General features: G+C 45.8%; 1 protein-coding gene across 8 annotated transcripts in view; it reads right to left on the reverse strand.

The window, feature by feature from the left end:
* The window catches only part of SEMA5B (semaphorin 5B), a 343,951-nt gene that overhangs the window by 91,114 nt on the left and 234,631 nt on the right, over window positions 1-18,206 (reverse strand). For all 8 annotated transcript variants that reach the window (XM_045032975.1, XM_045032976.1, XM_045032982.1 and 5 more), the window contains one exon: window positions 10,802-10,864. In XM_045032975.1, coding sequence (XP_044888910.1) covers window positions 10,802-10,864 — 63 coding nt within the window. The remainder of the gene's footprint in view (window positions 1-10,801; window positions 10,865-18,206) is intronic.

Genomic DNA, 18,206 nt, shown 5'->3' on the forward strand with positions numbered 1-18,206 from the left:
GAGAGGAGGAAGAAGGGAACGCTGCCAGGCAGAGCGATAACATGGGGCAAATGTAATTGTCTTATTCCTACAAAATAATTGCCTGGAATCTGCATAGCTTCTTTAACTGAACTAAGTCTCTAGTGACAATAACAATGCTGCACACTTCTGGAAGAAGGGCAATGATAACATAGCTCTTTTTATCCACTGAGCTTAAAGAATTTTCCTCAGCATTATTTAAAGCCTCATAACATCCCTCTGAAGCAGGTAGGCATTATTCGCCCATTTACAGAAAGGTGAACTGTGGCAAAAAGATGTTAAGGGACTTGCCCAAGGTCATGCACTTAGAGTCAGTGGCAGCTCTGAGAACAGGACCCAGGAGTCTTGACTTCCAGTCCCCTCCTCTAGCCACCAAATAGCACAACCTCCTACACCTCCCTAAAAATAGTACTGTATTAATCTTACATTTTTCACTGCTGCCTCCACACTCTCAGTTGCCTCAGTCTGTGTTGTGTGAAAGCCTCAAGCAAAAGCAAGAATGATGCAGAAATGTTTAGATTCACTGACTCTCTAAATTTCATGTGCTTAACATGAAATTCCCCCTTATTTCCCCCCACCCTAAAAATACCTTTGTAAAAGACCAGCCTTCTATACACATTCTTGAAATTTACCACCTTGTCCACAAGACCTGGGGTCTCTCTGAAAAGTCATCTGTGGCTGTATTTGATATACTTCTCCCTATAACTTAAATTTGTAACTTGTTAGTGAAATTAAATCAAATGCTGCAAAATAACCAACTCCAACTCACAGCCTCTGACTTGCCAGCTTCTTAGACATAAATGTTTTAAACAAATAGAAGCTATTCAGTGCTAGATTTTACTAGCTAGATGTGGAGCAATTACTGTTCTAAATAGGTGTGGCTGAATCCAAAGAGATTTTCCTCCTGGTCACAAAGTTTGGAAAGTCAGACTCCATGACACAACAATATTTACATCACAATCTGATGTCATGACACCAGCCCAGATGAACCTGTGACCAATTAGCCTATGGAATTCATTACCACAAAATATTATTGAGTCCAAGAGTTTAATCAGAGTCCAAAAAAGGGACTGGACATTTATATGACGAACAAAAACAGCCCCCATTATAATAGATAAGATTATTTTCAAAAAAGAGGGTGGAACTGATATAAACCCTTATGTTTACTGCTCAAAAAATAAGCCAACCTCTAAGTAATGGGGTCAGAAGAACTTCCACTAAGGACAGGCTATTCCATAATTATCCACTTCTGAGTTCTTCTTGCTCTGTCCTCTGAAGCATCGAGCACTGGCCACTCTCAGAGACAAGATACTAAACGAAATGGACCATTGGTCTGATCCAGCTGAGCTATTCCTGTTTTCCTAGAAAGCATGAGCATCTAACTGCTGGCCTAGTACTCAATCCACTAGGTCACCCCGCTTCAATATCAGTGAGAGAACTTCCCTAAAGCCCTCACTTGCATTTCCGAAGATTCATAGATTTCGTGACCAGAAAGGACCATTGTAACCACCAAATCTGACTGCCTGTTGAACACAGGCCATAGGACTTCCCCAGAAAAATTCCTACAGCAGATCTTTCAGAAAAACATCCAATCTTGATTTTAAAATGGTCAGTGATAGAGAACCCATCACAACCCTTGGTAAATTGTTCCAATGGCTAATTAATGGTTAGTTTTGTTTCCATTACTTTGATTGTTGCCACCTAATTTAAGTCTTTGCTACTTTGTTTCATTCGTTCCAACATTTGGCTTTAAAAGCTCCATGAACGACGTAATATTGACCAGCAAGGTATTAAGAGCAGGCCTCATTCTGGCATTTCCACACTTGTAGGCCGCTCTGAATTGTCACCAAGAGCATTTCAAACCCAATCACAGAAAATGGCGCCTTTCTCGCCTTCTCCCCATTACTGCCCTTCTTCATCTGGGGAGACCAGCAAGGCAAATAAAGGGGGCTGAAGTCCCTGCTGGGTTGAGGTTCAGATAAAAATCAAAAGGCAGTTTTCAGCATATTAAGAACAAACCTGCTGTAGATGCTTCTCAAGGCATGTAATCTGTCATCCTTGAACACTGGGGGTTTGAAACGTGCCAACCCCTAATCTCATTGCAAAGATGTATTTTTCCTTCTGATGACTAACTATATGGCAGGACTCTCTTTAATTGGGACCTCACTTTGACTAAATCAGTGGGGCTGGGTTTTCTGTGTGCTTTTTATTTTGTTTTTAGTCATTTGGCTCAAAATAGTGCACAACAGGTGAGCTGAACATCTTGGTGGATCATGAAACTAACATCATATAAAAATACAAACACGTGATATAATGGGGAAGGATTGATTCTGGATGATCTGTTGCCTTTGGCAAAGAAACACATAAGCCATTCAGACAGCAAGGAGGGTGAAGATCCACTTGGTGTGGGGTCCACAGTGGTTTTACTAGGAGAAATGGAGAAACGTTGAACAAAGATATAGGTAAGAGGAGGACTACAATCAAATCCCTAATGGTAAGATCTTGGTTGTGGATAAATGGAAGTATATTTTCACACTATGCACAATTAACCTGTGGAACTCATTGCCTCAGGATACCATCCAGGCAAAGAGCTTAGAAGTATTTTTAAAAAAAGGAATAGGAGTTTATATGGAGAAAAAGAACATCTAGAGTTTCAACAGCAAGGGTTTATTCCATGTGTTTTAGAAGGGATAAAAACTCTCATGCTTCAGGGTTTCAACCAGCCTCTAATCAAAGGGGCTGAAGGAGCTAGGAAAAAACCTTCCCTGTGGGCAGGTTATTCCATAGCTACTACTGAAAGGTTTCTTGGATCTTTCCTTTGAAGCAGCTGTTACTGGTGCTGTAACAGTCAAGATACTGGACTGGATGGATCACTGGTCTGAGGCTTGGGCTACACTAGAAAATTTAGGTCCATTTAACTACATTGGTCAGGGGTGCAAAAAATCCGTATCGTTGAGTGGCTTTGTTAAGCTGACTTAAGTGCTTGTCTCCACTACTGCTTAAGTTGATGTAACTTATGTCGCTCAGGGGTGTGAAAAAGCCACCCCCTGAGCGATGCAAATTACATCATCCTAAATGCTGTCCACACCAATGCTAAGTCGACAGGAGACACTCTCACTCCCACCTCTCATTGAGGTGGAGTAACGATGCTGACGGGAGAGCGCTGTCCTGCCGGCATAACGTGTCTTCATCAGATGCGCGACAGCAGTGCAGTGCAGTAGTGTAGACTTGCCCCAAGTCTCTGCGTAGACAGCGCTAAGTCAATGGAAGAACTAACGACTGCCTTTCTGGGAGGTGGGTTATCTACACCGATGGGAGACGTTGCATTTACATTGAAGCGCCGCAGCTGCAGTGTTTTAAGTGACAACAAGCCCTCAGTTAATATGGTAATTCCTACATTCCTACCCTTCCAAGTGAGGCAATGGAAGCCACATTGCCTGAGTCATTTAAAAGCGGATCAGACCAAATACTGAAGAAAACACAGAGGGGAGAGACCCTGCATGGCGGGTGTCAGGGGATGGACTCTAGACTGGCCCTGGCTGGTATTTCTTCTTTAATTCTATGATTCAGTATTTTCCACTGTAACTTACACATTACTGTCAAAGACTCATGGCTCTATCTATGGCATTGATTGAATGCAAGGGAAACATTTCATGACAGGGATGGGAATTTGGGAATTTCCACTGCACCAGGGTTTGCTTCAGTTCCCACTTACAGCTCTATACATTTAAAGACGTTGTTCGCGGCCCTCTCGGCTGCAGGGACAGTGAACACGAGAGCATTCAGCTGCAGCGGGCTCGACTGTGCCTCCTGTGGGCCTGGGTTTGCCTGGAGCAGAAAACACACTGCGTTCCAGTGGAGAAGCCCTGACGGGACGAAATTCTGGCTGGTAACAGTGTGGGAGATGCCTCGGAGCCACATCCATTTCTACTCACGTGTAACAGGTATAGCCAGCAGGGTGCAGCCATCCCAGTGTGAACAGCCATCCCTCCCCAGGCATGGCTCTTAGAAGTTCTATGGCACTGCCAGCAAGACCCAACCAGATCATCCCTGCTCGCTCCAGCATGGCACTGGGGAGCACATGCCACTGGCTACATAGAGGTGGGAAATCACTGTGGAGCTCCCCCCTCCGGGATATGGACTCAGCGGTGAGGCTGCACCCAACCCTGACACAGCGCAAGGACCAGGCCTGCCCCAGAAACACCCCAGGGTCCTGCCCCTCCGTGCCAGGTGCACCAGGTGTGGGCAGGCAGGTTCAGCAAGGCAGAATCCAAGTGTGGAGGGGCTTAGTGTGAGGGGATCCAGGTGTGGGTTGAGAGGGTTCTCTGTGGGGCAATCTGTGTGCAGGCGGCTCAGTGGGGGATCCGGGTGTGTGAGGGGGCGGGATCTGGATGCACGGGGGCTTGTTGGGGGGTTCTGGGTGCAACGGTAATGGGACTCTGCAAAGGGGTACAGGTGAAGATGGTTGGGGCTCAGCAGGGGGGTCTGGGTTTGTGGGGGATAGAGCTCAGCAGGGTGGTCTGGGTGTTGGGGACTTAATGAGGGCATTCAGATGCTGGGGGAATGGAGCTCAGTTAGGCAGGGATCCAGGTGCAGCTGGTTGGGGCTCAGTGGGGGGGGATCCAGATGCGGGTGGCTCATTGGGTGGTCCAGTGCAGGGGGAATGGGGCTCGTCAGGGGCGGTTCTGGGTGTGTGTGTGTTGGGGGGGGTGGGGATGAGGCTTGGTAGGAGGGTTTGGGTATGAGGGGGATAAGCAGCTCCTTGTACAGTGATCCCTCCCCTTGCAGCTGAGGAGCGATGGGTGCAGGAAGCACCGGGGGAGGGAGGAAGGAGGGGGATTTGCAGAGTTTCCTATAGCCAGGGGAGAAATCTGGGGGTGGGTTTGACATGGCCTCGGATGCTGTTCAGGGGAAGAGGAAGTCCAATCCTCCCCAGCTCACCTGTGACTAGCAGCTGAGCCCGGCCCAGGGTAGGAGCCACCAGCGAGGTCTTCCCCAATCCCGCCCCCAACCCCACAGTGATTTACCACTCTGCCAGCTGCCCTGGGCACCTGAAACATACTGCTTGGGAAGGGTTGCATGACTGCTCTTGTGGCTTCCCTTTGCTTCTCCATCAGAAAGTCATTTTTTTCTGTGGGGAAGCAAAAAAATCTGTGGGGGACATAAATTCTGCACATGTGTGGTGGTGAAGAATTTCCCCAGGAGTAATGAATGTTCTAAAAGTATGTTTAAACTATGTAAGCAGGCAGGGATTGATAAACAAGTTTTTCCAAAACAAAGGACTGTTGGTTTACCAGTCTGCCTAGGTCTCAGATGCAAATTAAGCACGGTAAGCCAAACCGAATGGGAATATATTTGCATCTGAGGTATACAAGAAGATCAAGTTAACCAGAGGATGGGAAAGAAGCATGGTGTCAGCATACCGCAGGCACAAGCAGCTGGGGAGAAGGATCTTATCTGGAGGTACGCTTCAAAAGGATCCATTTCAAAGGATTACCAGACTATAAAAAGGAAAAAGAACCATTTTGCTATCCATCCCTGAGGGAGCAAAAAGAACAGCGATTTTTGCATTAATGAAAGTTGGATCCTGGCCCAGGGAAAGGGCTAGTGACACTGAAGTTGCTTTAGGTGAGCAACATTAGTTAGACAAGAATTGTAGCCTGCTAAAGTTGTGTTTAATCTCTTAAAAGGCTGCTATACTTTTGTTTTAACTGTACCCTATTCAGTATCAATTAAATCTGTGTTGTTTTGTAATACACTTATTCTTGGTTTTATTATAAATTCATCTCAGTGCTGTATATTAAGAGAAGAGTAAATGCTCTGCTAAACCAAACAGGCTGGTGTGCACACTTTCTCTTTGGAGACAGCAAACTTGGTTATTTCTGTGAGTGTCCAGTGAGAGGGGCTGGATGCTACAGGAGAACGCTCTTCAAGAGGGCTCAGAGTGCACTGAGATGAACTGCAAGGCGAAAAACAGGCTGGAAGAGCTTCTGAGGAGACTGGGTGGCTAACAGAGCTGGAGTGACAGGGAGCTCTCTCTCTCTCTCTCTAACTGAGGCAGGGGGGATAACAAGGTGATTTATAACCCTGAGTGCCTTGAGAAAGTGTCACAGCTCCTTTTGGCCTCTTCTCCTTCTGGGACATCAGCACTGAAGTTCACAGCCTCTCCCCCTTCCATTTACATCATCCCCCGCCCAAGAAGAACCTTAGCACAATCCCAGACCTATTGGCTGAGCTGGATTGACTGGTCACCTTCACTAGCCAGAGGAGATCCCAGTTGAGTGACCCAAGACTCTCCTCTTCTACACATGCTCCTTCACTCTACAGCACTCCCAGCCTAAAGGAGCACCAATAGCAATGAACTGAGCCCGTCTCTCCCCCATGGCACTGAGGTACAGAGCAGAACTACACACTGCTCTTTCCAAAGCCATTTCATTTTAGGCTGCTGCAAACAGATTTAATTTGTTTGCTGCAGTCCACCCCTTTTTTAAAAAATCATCCCCTCGCAGGCTTCCGAGCACTGTTATTAATACGCTTTCAGATATTTATATTTATTTCCTTAGACAACCAATTCCATTAGTCAGCTTAGCCTGCATCCCAGCCAAGCTGTCTTTCCTCGGCATGCAGCAGATAGCAAGCAGGATTTCCTAATGATTTTTCAGCCAGTTTTATTTCAGTGGCCCTCATACCAAACTTGGGGATCAATCCTGCACTGCCAACTTAACAAGAGTAGAAGGAACGCAGGATCGCGTCCTTGGAAAAATTATAACAAGGGGCAAATCCAGACTCATCTCCATTTATCTATATCCATCTGTCTAGTATTTATATGGCCCCTATCATATCTGGGTTCGTGTCCTTCGCAATGGGTGGAGAGGACCCAGGGTGAAAGGGAACTAAGAGGACACACCCTCTGCACAGCATAGGAATCAGCCCGCAGAGCACATTCTCTTGTAGCAGCAGAGCCACTCCACAGCCGAGGATAGCAGATTCCAGCCCCTGGCATACTGGACTACCTGCACCAAGCCCTCGTAGCTGGGCTCAGCACATGGGAAAGACCGGCCCCTAAATGCACAAGAGGAATAAGAGCATATTGCTGATCAAGCATACAAAGAATGCCACGGTAGGATTTCTTCTAGTTGGACTTTTAATCAGGTGCTTCCCTCAGTAAGATTTATTGCTCCCCAATCACTATTAGCTCCTTGTCTCTCTTTTTCTTTCTGACCCCTGTATTGCTGACAGCCATACAGCCTGGGACTCTCACAGCTGTACACTTCAGGCAGCCTCCACTGAAGTTTTCCCACACAATCCACTCAGTCCCTAGCGGGAAGGCATGCCAATTTGGAGAGCTAAAAATAATTCAGCATTCACCCCAGAGCAACGTGTTCGGAGCGCTGCCAGTCTCTGTGTACTATGCAAAATGACCAGTGGTGGGGTCCGATTGTTATGCAACCAGAGAGGAACCTCAGCTAATGACAGACCAAAAAACATTAAATGCTGAGCTCCTCGCTAGCGACAATGAACACGTCTTTGACCCAATGGGGTCACTTCTCCCGATGCTCCACCCTGTTACTCATGCTAGCCACACTCTCAATGCGACTGATGGTACCTCCCATAAGGCTTTATGGAAATATGCTTAGAATGTGTTTTATGCTACATATGGCATGTACCATATCTCAAAGGTATGATCTACTGAATCTATTAATCCTGTTTGTATGCATGTATCATTTTTGTATTCAAAGTTATGAATATTGGCTGTGTATCTAATCAAGAGACACTTAAAGGACAATGAATCTTGGAATGCTCCAATCCACATAAGAAGTCTACTTGAGGACTTTCAAGGTAGCATGTGACCCATGGCTGCTACCCGGTAAGAAACTGAGAGTCATGCATGGACATGTGACTTGCCCAGGTGACTCCAGAACTCTATCCTGGAGCTGGACTTTGCATAGGAGTGAGGAGGGGGTCTCCACCCACAAGAGAAAGTCTATTTAAACCCCTGGGAGACCCCTCCATTTTGTCTTCAGCTGGCTAAAGAGAGAGCCTCTCCACCCCCAGGATACTTGAAAGAAACTGGAAAAAAGGACGATATGCAAGGGGTCTGACTGATTGCTGGACCCAGGCTAAAAGGAGATTAGTCTGTAAAAGGGAGCATTCTGGAACTGGTGAGGCTCTTATCTGTATTCAGTTTGATTAGACATAGATTTGCGTGTTTTAGTTTATTTTGCTTGGTGACCTACTTTGTTCTGTCTGTTACTACTTGGAACCACTTAAATCCTACTTTCTCTATTTAATAAAATTACTTTTTACTTATTAATTGACCCAGAGTATGTATTAATACCTGGGGGGAGCAAACAGCCATGCATCTCTCTCTATCAGTGTTATAGAGGGTGAACAATTTATGAGTTTACCCTGCATAAGCTTTATACAGGGTAAAAGAGATTTATTTGGGTTTAGACCCCATTGGGAGTTGGGCATCTGAGTGTTAAAGACAAGAACACTTCTTTTAGCTGCTTTCAGGTAAACCTGAAGCTTTGGGGCAAGTAATTCAGACCCTGGGTCTTTGTTGGAGCAGATGGGCGTGTCTAGCTCAGCAAGACAGGGTGCTGGGGCCCCGAGCTGGCAGGGAAAGCAAGGGCAGCAGAAGTAGTCTTGGCACATTGGGTGGCAGTTCCCAAGAGGGTTTCTGTGATCCAAACCGTCACAGTGACATCACTTGAAAGACAGGGAAAGAGGCAGCACAGTGTTACACGATGCACTGCCAGCCAATAAGGTGACACTTTAAGATGTTGGTTTTAACCTGCAATCCCGAAGGGGCTTGGACCTGAGCAAGCACCCAGCCTCATGCAGTAGGTGCTCAGGTGTAGGGTTACTACTACAGTTAATGTTATTACGGCAATATACAAGCAGCTCACCGAGTAGCTTGTTAATATTTAATCTGTGACTTGTATTCTTAGGCTGTAGCTCCAGGCACTCTATGGCAAGATTTTCTAAGCTACCCGAGGGATCTGATTTAGAGTCTCAATTGCCATGAAAATGAATGGCATTTGGGCACTGTAATCCCTTAGGTGGCTTTGAAATCCCCTCTCTGAAAAGTACAAATAAATAGATATGTTTGGATGGGGGAACTAAAGCAGACAGGTCAAGTAACTTAGCCCTGGCTATGGGATAACTGATGTCCAGAACTCTTGGCTCTATCACTTTGGTGCCCATTATTGCAGTATCTGAGCATTTCACAATCTTCAGTGTATTTATCTTCACAACAACCCTGTGAGGTAGGGGAGGGCTAATATCCCCATCATACAGATAGGGACAGAGACACTAACTCATTTGTCACATAGAAAGACTGATGGAGCAAGGAATTGAACCCAGCTCTCCTGAGTCCCAAATTAGCACCATAAACCAATGGACCATCTTTCCTCCCTCCTGCCTAGCTGCAGGTGTTGTTGTGAGACCACTAGGCAACACCTGTCTGCTTTCAGTGCTTCTAATAGTTCAGTGGCCCTCTAACTATTGTCCCTGAGAACTGTAAGATGGATTCACGACATATCTGCAAACAAAGGCCAAGTGCATGCACTAAGGTCCTCTAAGCTATGGCTCAAAATGAGTTTGAACTCAACTTTTCAGAACATTATCCTCTTGTGAAATGTTTGTCAAACTCTTTGCCATATGATCTGCAGGGACAGAGCAGGCAGCAAAAAAACAGACTCACAAACCATTGCTTTCCACTGACATGACGTTAAAAAGATAAAAGTGAAATTATCATGAAATGTGTTCAGTTGAGTGCATGGGAATCTCACACTGTGTTGCTCTGTGGCTTGACAAAATAATGCTTGGTTATAAATTCAAGTTCTTCATGAACAATAGAATGTCATTTTACTCTTGCACATTCCACAGCGGGTGGTGATAGTGAAATGTTCACGTCAGTGCATATATTATAAAACGTAAGTACAGAAGATTTCAGATTCAACTTACAACAGTTCCCAGTGTCTTGATTTTTTAAATTCTCTCCCATCTTGTTTTTTTGGTATGTACAGCACCTAGCACAATGGGGCCCTAGTCTCAGTTGGGGCCTATAGGTGCTATTGTAATACAGTAATAACAATTTCAAACACCCTGAAGTTCCCAGCTTTCAGATCCGGGGGTTTGTTTGGGCTTCTTAAGAAGACAGTGGCCATTTGCAAATTGTGAGTGTGGATCTGAGCTTGAATCAAAAACACCCACAAATTCAGTTGTGTTGGAATCCAAGCTCTTTACATGGACTGTTTTTGGTTTGAATTGCATTCTAGGAAGGTAGACCTATCTTATAAAGAATGCTGCCACGTCCCTGATGTAGAGAATTGTTTTGTGTCATCAGATTAAACAATGTTGTTTGAATGAATTATACCAGGACATGTGCTTGTCTGCAAATTAAAGCCGAATGCAAACCGACATGGCTGAGATCCAGAATCTGACCGTCTCACAAAAGCGTAAGCTGACCTGATCAGTCTCAGCTATACAATAAATATTACTCCTGGTCTGCCACCATTCTGCTCTCTGATTTGTCACAAATTACTCCCCTTCCAGCAGTGAATTACCTTCAAATCTCATGCAGAGCAGGTCTAATAACTAGAACAGAGGGCCTTTCAAATGGCTGGTTCTATGTAGCTTATGCATTTGTTGTGGAGGCTCTAAAACTCTGCAGATTTACAAACTTGAGCGGGTGTCAGATGTTCCCTGCACGTATTTCCAAGGGTGTGAAGCAAATAATTTAACTGCAGCCTCTTTGTGCCAAAGCAAAACTTACCTCAGTTTTTCCTTTACTCTGACAGGACCTCCTAGTGTCTTCATCTGAGCCCCATTCTGTTGCCTGGGAAACCAAAATGTACAAGTCACATGATAATAGTGTGAACTATTGCTTCTTGGCTAACCCACATCTGGAGACTCAAAGAAACAAGAGCAAGCATCTCAAGTCAATTTATGCAGTGCAATTTGCAGCAGGCACTGGGACAGTAAACATAATGTCATATATATCATTCTTCTTGTGCTCACAGCGCAAACAAATGATAAATAGATGAACCGTCCAGAGGTTGAGGCAACTAACCCTTTAACAGAGAACAGATTTTAATTTGCATGTAAATACAACATCTGATTATAATTCAAGTGGAAGGGTCCAATACACAAGCCCCATGCACCAAGACTTTGCCTTTTTTAAAGATACAGTGCAGTGTAAAAGTACCAGATTTAAGCACTAAATAGAACAACAACAACAACAATCCTTACAGCAAAGTTATAGGTATTCAACAATAATTTTGCACAAATTTGTAGTTTTCTTAAAAGCTCCCCTGAGATAATCACCCTATTACTGAAACCTAGTGTTAGTCACATTGCAAAATCAGTTGGATAAGATGAGAAATGGAGGGATATCTTGGCAAGGGAATATGGGGGAAAGAGACCTCCAGGTGATTGTACAGCTAAAGAAATGTGGAGTGCTTGCATCAGATCCTTAGCTTATCCTTAGTGTAAAATGGCTATGGCTCAGTGCTTAAATTCAGCTGGAGCTGTCCAGAGCAGAGCTCCGGTAAGTATTTTTAAACCTGAGGCTGAAGCCCCGAGCACAACGGGGGCTCAGCACCCTGAATGCAGGGGGGATGGGGGCTCCAGGAAATACTATATGAGAATTTAAGCCCTGGCTATATTGCATTGCCAACAGTGGAGTTATGCCCATCTATACCAGCTGAGGATCTGACCCATAGGGATTGCTTTGAAAGAGGAGTCAGCAATACTGTATCAAACAGAGCAACTTCCAGCTTTAAAAAGTACCAGCATCAGAGCCAGCTGTTTATCACTGTCTCAATTTTCCCCCCTTTAAGCATTTTTTAAAAATAAATAAATTCAAACAAATATTCTTAGTTTTAATAACTGGCAGTGGAAACACACAGACATGCATACTGTACATTGCTCTGAGTGCTAGCAAAATAGCCCTTCTAACAAGACTGGATTGTAAGGTTCAGATATGGATCCAAACTCCCCTAAAGGAGACAGAGATTTGGTGTGGTTTTTTTCCCAGCTCATAACAAAGATTAGTAATAGCAGCAAAGTTTGGTCTAGAACTAAACTTCCCCCAACTTTCTGACTGCTGCCAATATTTTAATACTGAGAGTTTCCAGAAATTGTCCCCTTGACACAAGATGAACCCAGGTTGCCATGGGAGGCAGAGGAGTGCCTGCAGAAAAGAGGGGAGCTATTATTAGTTTTCCCATGTCAACAAAATACACTTGCTCATAATCACAACCAAGGATGGCGGTAGCACCACCCAGTAAGCACATTTATATTAAGCAGCACCTTGTAGGGAAATGTCTGGGACTGTTTATATATTGATCCTGAAAACTGTGCTTTATATATTATCATCAGAGCACTCCATTCAACCTGGAGAGCTAAAAGTGTGTCTGTACGTGTGTGAGCACGAGAGAGAGACAGCAATGCACTGGAATATGGAGGGAATGGGGGGTGAACTTTTCCTGGGAATTGTTTGGGGAAATATCTGTTATTTAATTCAACTCAGCCCATTCCAAAGGCCAAACATTTGCTCTACACAAGTATTTTATGAGCTTGGGGATAAGTCTCCACTAGCAGGGATAGTTTAGCAGTATCCAGATAGAGGAAAGACACCATCAGAGGTAGGGAGATGACTCCAACAGTCCCTTCAGTCCGGATGTGGAATTTTAACTGGCAGCTCCCATCAGAGAGGTGTAACACAACAGTTAGGGGGTTTGGATTCTAAGTTCTGGTTCAGTCCCATCACCACAGCCAGCTAGCTGCAATATTCTCTACTCTAAGATTAATTTTTGACAAGCTAAACAAAAACGAAACCAACAACAACAATAAAAAGACCACCACCATGACACACACTCCAGAGCAAATAGCTTATTTGATAGTTTTCTTCCCATTTCAGAAACACTCAGAAGCAGCACTTTCCTTTACAGCACCTGTTTCACATGACGACGCTTGGCAGGACAAAATGAAAACAAAAAGAGAAGGTGACTTACCTGTAACTGGAGGTTCTTTGAGATGGGTGGTCCCAATCTGTATTCCATTGAGGGTTATATGCATGCACCTGGAGCCAGAGCTTTTCAAAGTAGTATTGCCTGGCGATCCGTGCATGCACTCTTGTATTGCCTTGGGATTTCATCCTAGGTGATAAAGGGCTAGGAGGACTGGCCACGCCTTCTCCACTGCAGAACTACAGAACCATGACGGGGGGGGGACTGAAATAGAGATCAGGACCACACATTTGATGAACCTCCAATTACAGGTAAGTAACCTCCTCTTCTTCAAGTGATGGCCCCTATTGTATTCCACAGAAAGCGATTGACAAGCAGTACCTTGAGAGGCAGAGGGTGCGAGGAAGATGGTGGAACTGTAGAATGGAGGACCGCTGCACCGAATGAGGTATCCGTCACAGAATCATGTACCAGAGCATAGTGAGAAGAAAAGGGGTGTTCTGAACTCCACATGGCCGCCTTCCATATGTCCGCAAGGGGCAGGTCGTGTAGTGCGGCTGTGGTTGATGCTTGCACTTTCGTGGAATGGGCTGAGATTCCATCTGGTGGGGAGAGAGCCCTGACAAGAGAGAGCAGCGCACAATGCACCCTGAGACCCACTTACAGATTGTCTGGGTGGAAATGGCCTGTCCTTTATTTCTCTCCGCTGTGGCAACAAATAGCTTGGGAGACTTCTGGATCGGCTTTGTCCTTTGTAGATAAAAGGCCAGGGCTCTACGCACCTCAAGGGAATGAAGCCACCATTCCTCATTTGAGATATGTGGTTTTGGAAAGAATGTAGGCAGATGTATAGGTTGGTTGAAGTGGAATTGGGAAACCACCTTTGGCAGAAACTTGGGTTGCAGTCGCAGCGAGACCTTGTCCTGATGCAATGTGATGAAAGGGGGTTTTTGCCATCATGGTGGCTTCCAGCTCACCAACCATCCTCGCGGAGGTAATGGCAACAAGGAAAGCGACCTTCCAGGAGAGAACAGGGAGAGTGCAGGAGGCCAGCAGTTAGAAGGGAGAGTTCATTAAAGAGGTAAGGACTTGGTTGAGATCCCATTGGGGAGTGATGGGCTGAATGTGTGGATATTTATGTAATAGGCCCTTTCAGAATCAGGCAGTCAAGGGGTGGGTAAAAATTAGGAATGTCAAGCGATTAAAAAAATTAATTGTGATTAATTGTGCTGTTAAACAATAATAGAATACCATTTATTGAAATGTTTTTGGATGTTTTCTACATTTTCAACCGAGTTCCGCGGTTTTCAGATGGAAGAAATAGTGTAAGAGCATGGGGATGCCCACAACTTCAGGAGCAAAACCTTGCTGTTGGGCCCAGCAGGTGAAGCATATCCATTTGGCCTGATAGAATCGCTTCGTGGAGTCCTGTCAGCTACTGGAGAGGCTGTCTTGCACTGCCAATGAGCATTCTCGTGCTAATAGAGGTGTCCATCGAAAAGCCATGATGTCGGGTGTAGCGTCAATGGATTTGGATGTCTGAGTCTGCCATTGTGTTGTGTCAATAGTTCCGGAAATGTCTGTAGCAGGAGTGGAGGTTGTTTTGACATGTGGAGAAGAAGGCGGCACCAGAACTGGTAAGGCCAGAACTGAGTGATCAGAATGGTCATTGTTCTCTGCCACCGGAGTTTGGGGAGGATGTGGGGTTGGAATGGCGGTTGGGGGGGGGGGGGAAGAGAGAGTAGTTTGTCCGGTCTGACCCATCAACAACCAAAGTGTCGCCCAGTGAGTGGGCACCGAGTCCTCCCCTGTTTGGTATTCGTGTGAGATGCAAAGAGATCTCTAATTGGTGTACCCCAATGATCAAAGATGTCCACAATCATCATGTCATGCAACTCCAATTCATGGTCAGTTGCAAAGTTCCTGCTGAGAGACTTTGCAATCACATTCTGGGTGCCAGTCAGGTAGGCTGCTGACAAAAGGATATGACGTTTGTTGCACCATTCCCAGAGGCGAATCGGCTCCATACACAGCACTGGAGACCTCATGCCCCCTTGTTTGTTTATGTAGTATATTGTGGTGGTGTTGACATGACAAGGATATGGCAATAGTGGATAACTGGTAGGAACATGTGGCATGCTTTGCGTACAGCCCGAAGTTCAAGAATATTTACGTGCATCCTGGCCTCTTGCATGGTCCAGGTGTCTTGTGTCATGTGATCTCCAGTGTGAGCACCCAGACAGAGAGTGATGCATTGATTATGGTTGTCACGGTCAAAAAGGATAGGAAGAAGGGCCTCCCAGAGCAGACTTGTATATGTCCGAAGACAACAGATGACCTCTGGTGGAATGCTGAGTATAATGTCCATTGACTGGTGCACAGGGGAATAGACTCTTTGCAGCCATAGCTGTAGACAACAAAGGTGCAGGTGGGCAAAGGGCATGATGGATGTGCACGCTGCCATGTGCCCTAAGATGGAAAGGCAGGTCCTGACCAAGATCGAAGGGTTGGAGGTTATCAGGGACTGAATAGGGTAATAAGTTGATTTTTCAACACTGATGCTCACTCCTAGGGAGGAGAGGAGTAGAAGACGCTAGGACGTCAATGCTCTAGCTTCCTCTTTGGACCATGCTGCCAGCAGCCAGTTGTCCAGGTAGGGGAAGACAAGAATTCCCTGACATTGTAGGTGAGTCGCTACCAAGAGAAAACTTTTGTAAAAACTCATGGGGCAGTGGTAAGTCCAAACAGGAGAACCCTGAATTGGAAGTGTCGATGCCCCACTTTGAACCTCAGGAACCTTCTGTGGGTTAGATGTATGTCAACATGGAAGTAGGTGTCTTGCATGTTGAGAGCTGTAAACTATCTGCCTTTTTCTAGTGAGGGAATAATGGCTGCAAGCGTGACCATACGGAACTTCGGTTTGCGAACTGAACAAGTGAGGTGATGGAGATCCAAGTTCAGTCTTCATCGCTCTTTCTTCTTGGGTGCCAGGAAACAATTCAAATAGTCCTCCTCTAGGGTAAAAATACTGTTGTGAAAGGGATCTCTATGCGGGGGTTAGGATGGGAGATGTGGAGGAGGCGTCATCATAAACTCTACGGTGTAGCCGTGTCAAACGACGTCTAAGACCCACTTGTCTGTTATTGCAGTTCTCCAAGCTGGTAGAAAGAGTTTCAGACAACTCCTGAAAGGTGTGGTGGGTAGGAGCACTGATGTACAGAGTGGCTGACGGCACTCTAGGCGCACTCAGAAGTACCATTTTTGCGATGACTGAGTGCGTCGTGGAGACGTCTGAGTTGCCAGAACAGGTGGACGGGTTCTGTGTATCTTAGAGCACTTCTGAGGAGGTTCATAGGCCCAATGGTGGTAGAAGTGAGGAGTTCTATAGCGTTGGACTAGTGGTGGATGATAACATTTTATCTTTGGTGCCAGCGTGTATATGCTCAAGGATCAAAAGATGGCTCTAGACTCCTTTAGAGAGTGTAAGGAATCATGAGTTTTCTGGTTGAAGAGGTATGATTCATGGAAGGGAAGGTCCTTGATTGTGTTCTGCACCGCTCCAGGGAGACCTTAGGAGTGTAACCAGGATTCCCTCCTCATGGCAATTCCAATCACCAATACATGCAAGGACGTGTTCACTGAATCAACTGCAGCCTGAAGTATGGACCTGGCAACCAACTTCCCTTCCTGTATAATCTCTTGGAATCAAGTACGATCCTGCTGAGGTAGTTTATCTGCAAATTCCTCTGTCCGGCCATAGTTTATAAGTCATACTTGGCCATCAGTGCCAAGTAGTTAGAGATCTGGAACTGTAGTCCAGCCAAGGAGGCCTTTCAACAGATGAGGTCCAGTCTCTTACCCTCCCTGTCTGCTGAGGTGGAGCATGGGTGTTATTGTTTGATCCGCTCTGACGCAGCCTGTATTAACAAGGAGTTAGGTGGAGGGTGTGAAAATAAAAATGCTGACCTTCTCGGGGGAAGTAGTTCCTTTTCTCTGTCCCCTTTGGGGTCAGAGCACATGTGGCCGGGCTATGCCACACAGTGCGTGCTGGTTGAAGAATGGCATCACTGATCAGTAAGGCCATACTTGCCAGTACCAATGCCTGCAGAATGTCTACTAACTGGTGCTGACTGTCCTGCATCTCTTCTAGGAGGATCTCAAGAGCATTGACAGTTCTCCGTAAGAGTTCTTGAAACTGAAGATAGTCATTTGCCGGGGAGGAAGGTGTCGATGACACAGCTGTGTTTGGAAACAATGAAGGGAATCTCTCCAAAACCACCAGTACCATCGGAGCCAGGCTGATTGGTGCATCATCTAACTCCGAACATCTATCACATGAAGAGTGAGACAGTGAAACAGGAGTTCTCCCGAGCCAAATGAGACTGTTCCGAAGGCAAATACTGGGGTCATGAGCTCCAAATGGCCAACTCGTTTGATCTTGCTGTTGTCGTCCTCCTTGGATTTAGAGGAAAACTTATTGCCATGCATATGTGCATGCTTCTGTGGCTCATGGCTAGGCCCCGATGCGGAGTCCATAGCACTAGTACCGGCAGATCAGATGGAGGTTCTGCAGTAGAGGGAATGCTCTTGGAGTGTTCAGGCCGATGTATAGGGGTGAGGGGTTCCCCAACCAGGATCCAACTTTGGACCCATGGCTACCTCCATGGCTACCTCCATGAGAGCTCTCCCTTCCCATACATGGGCAGGGAAGGAGAGGCAGACACTGCACCTGGAGGTGATGTGGGCTTTCCCCGAAAACAGTACAAACAGCACTGGTGTTCATCGCTGATGGAAAACAAGCAAGGGCAGGAAGCACAGACTTTGAATCCCAGCATCTTTGGCATAATCCAGTACCCAGACCTGGGGGGCAGGCGAGGAGGGAGACTGGCAGGAAAAACTGTTGAAGCGGCATCCCAAGTCCTTAATTATAAAAACTGCTAGAAATTACCAAAATACAATGAAAAAACACAAAATCCTAACTATGAACAAAAATAAAAACAGTTGTGTACATTTTTTTTTAAAATGTGTCACTAAAACAAGAGGTCAAGCAGAAACTCCTACTCGGACCATGCGGTGATGAAAAGGAACTGGAGATGTGGATGGTCCGCCCCACCTTTTTTTGCCTCGGGCGAAACCACGAGGTAATACGAGTGCACATGTGCGGACTGCCGAGCAATACTACTTTGAAAAGCTCCAGCTCCGGGGGCA

This window comes from Mauremys mutica, chromosome 10, assembly GCF_020497125.1.
Source record: "Mauremys mutica isolate MM-2020 ecotype Southern chromosome 10, ASM2049712v1, whole genome shotgun sequence".
NCBI classification, from domain to species: Eukaryota; Metazoa; Chordata; order Testudines; family Geoemydidae; genus Mauremys; species Mauremys mutica.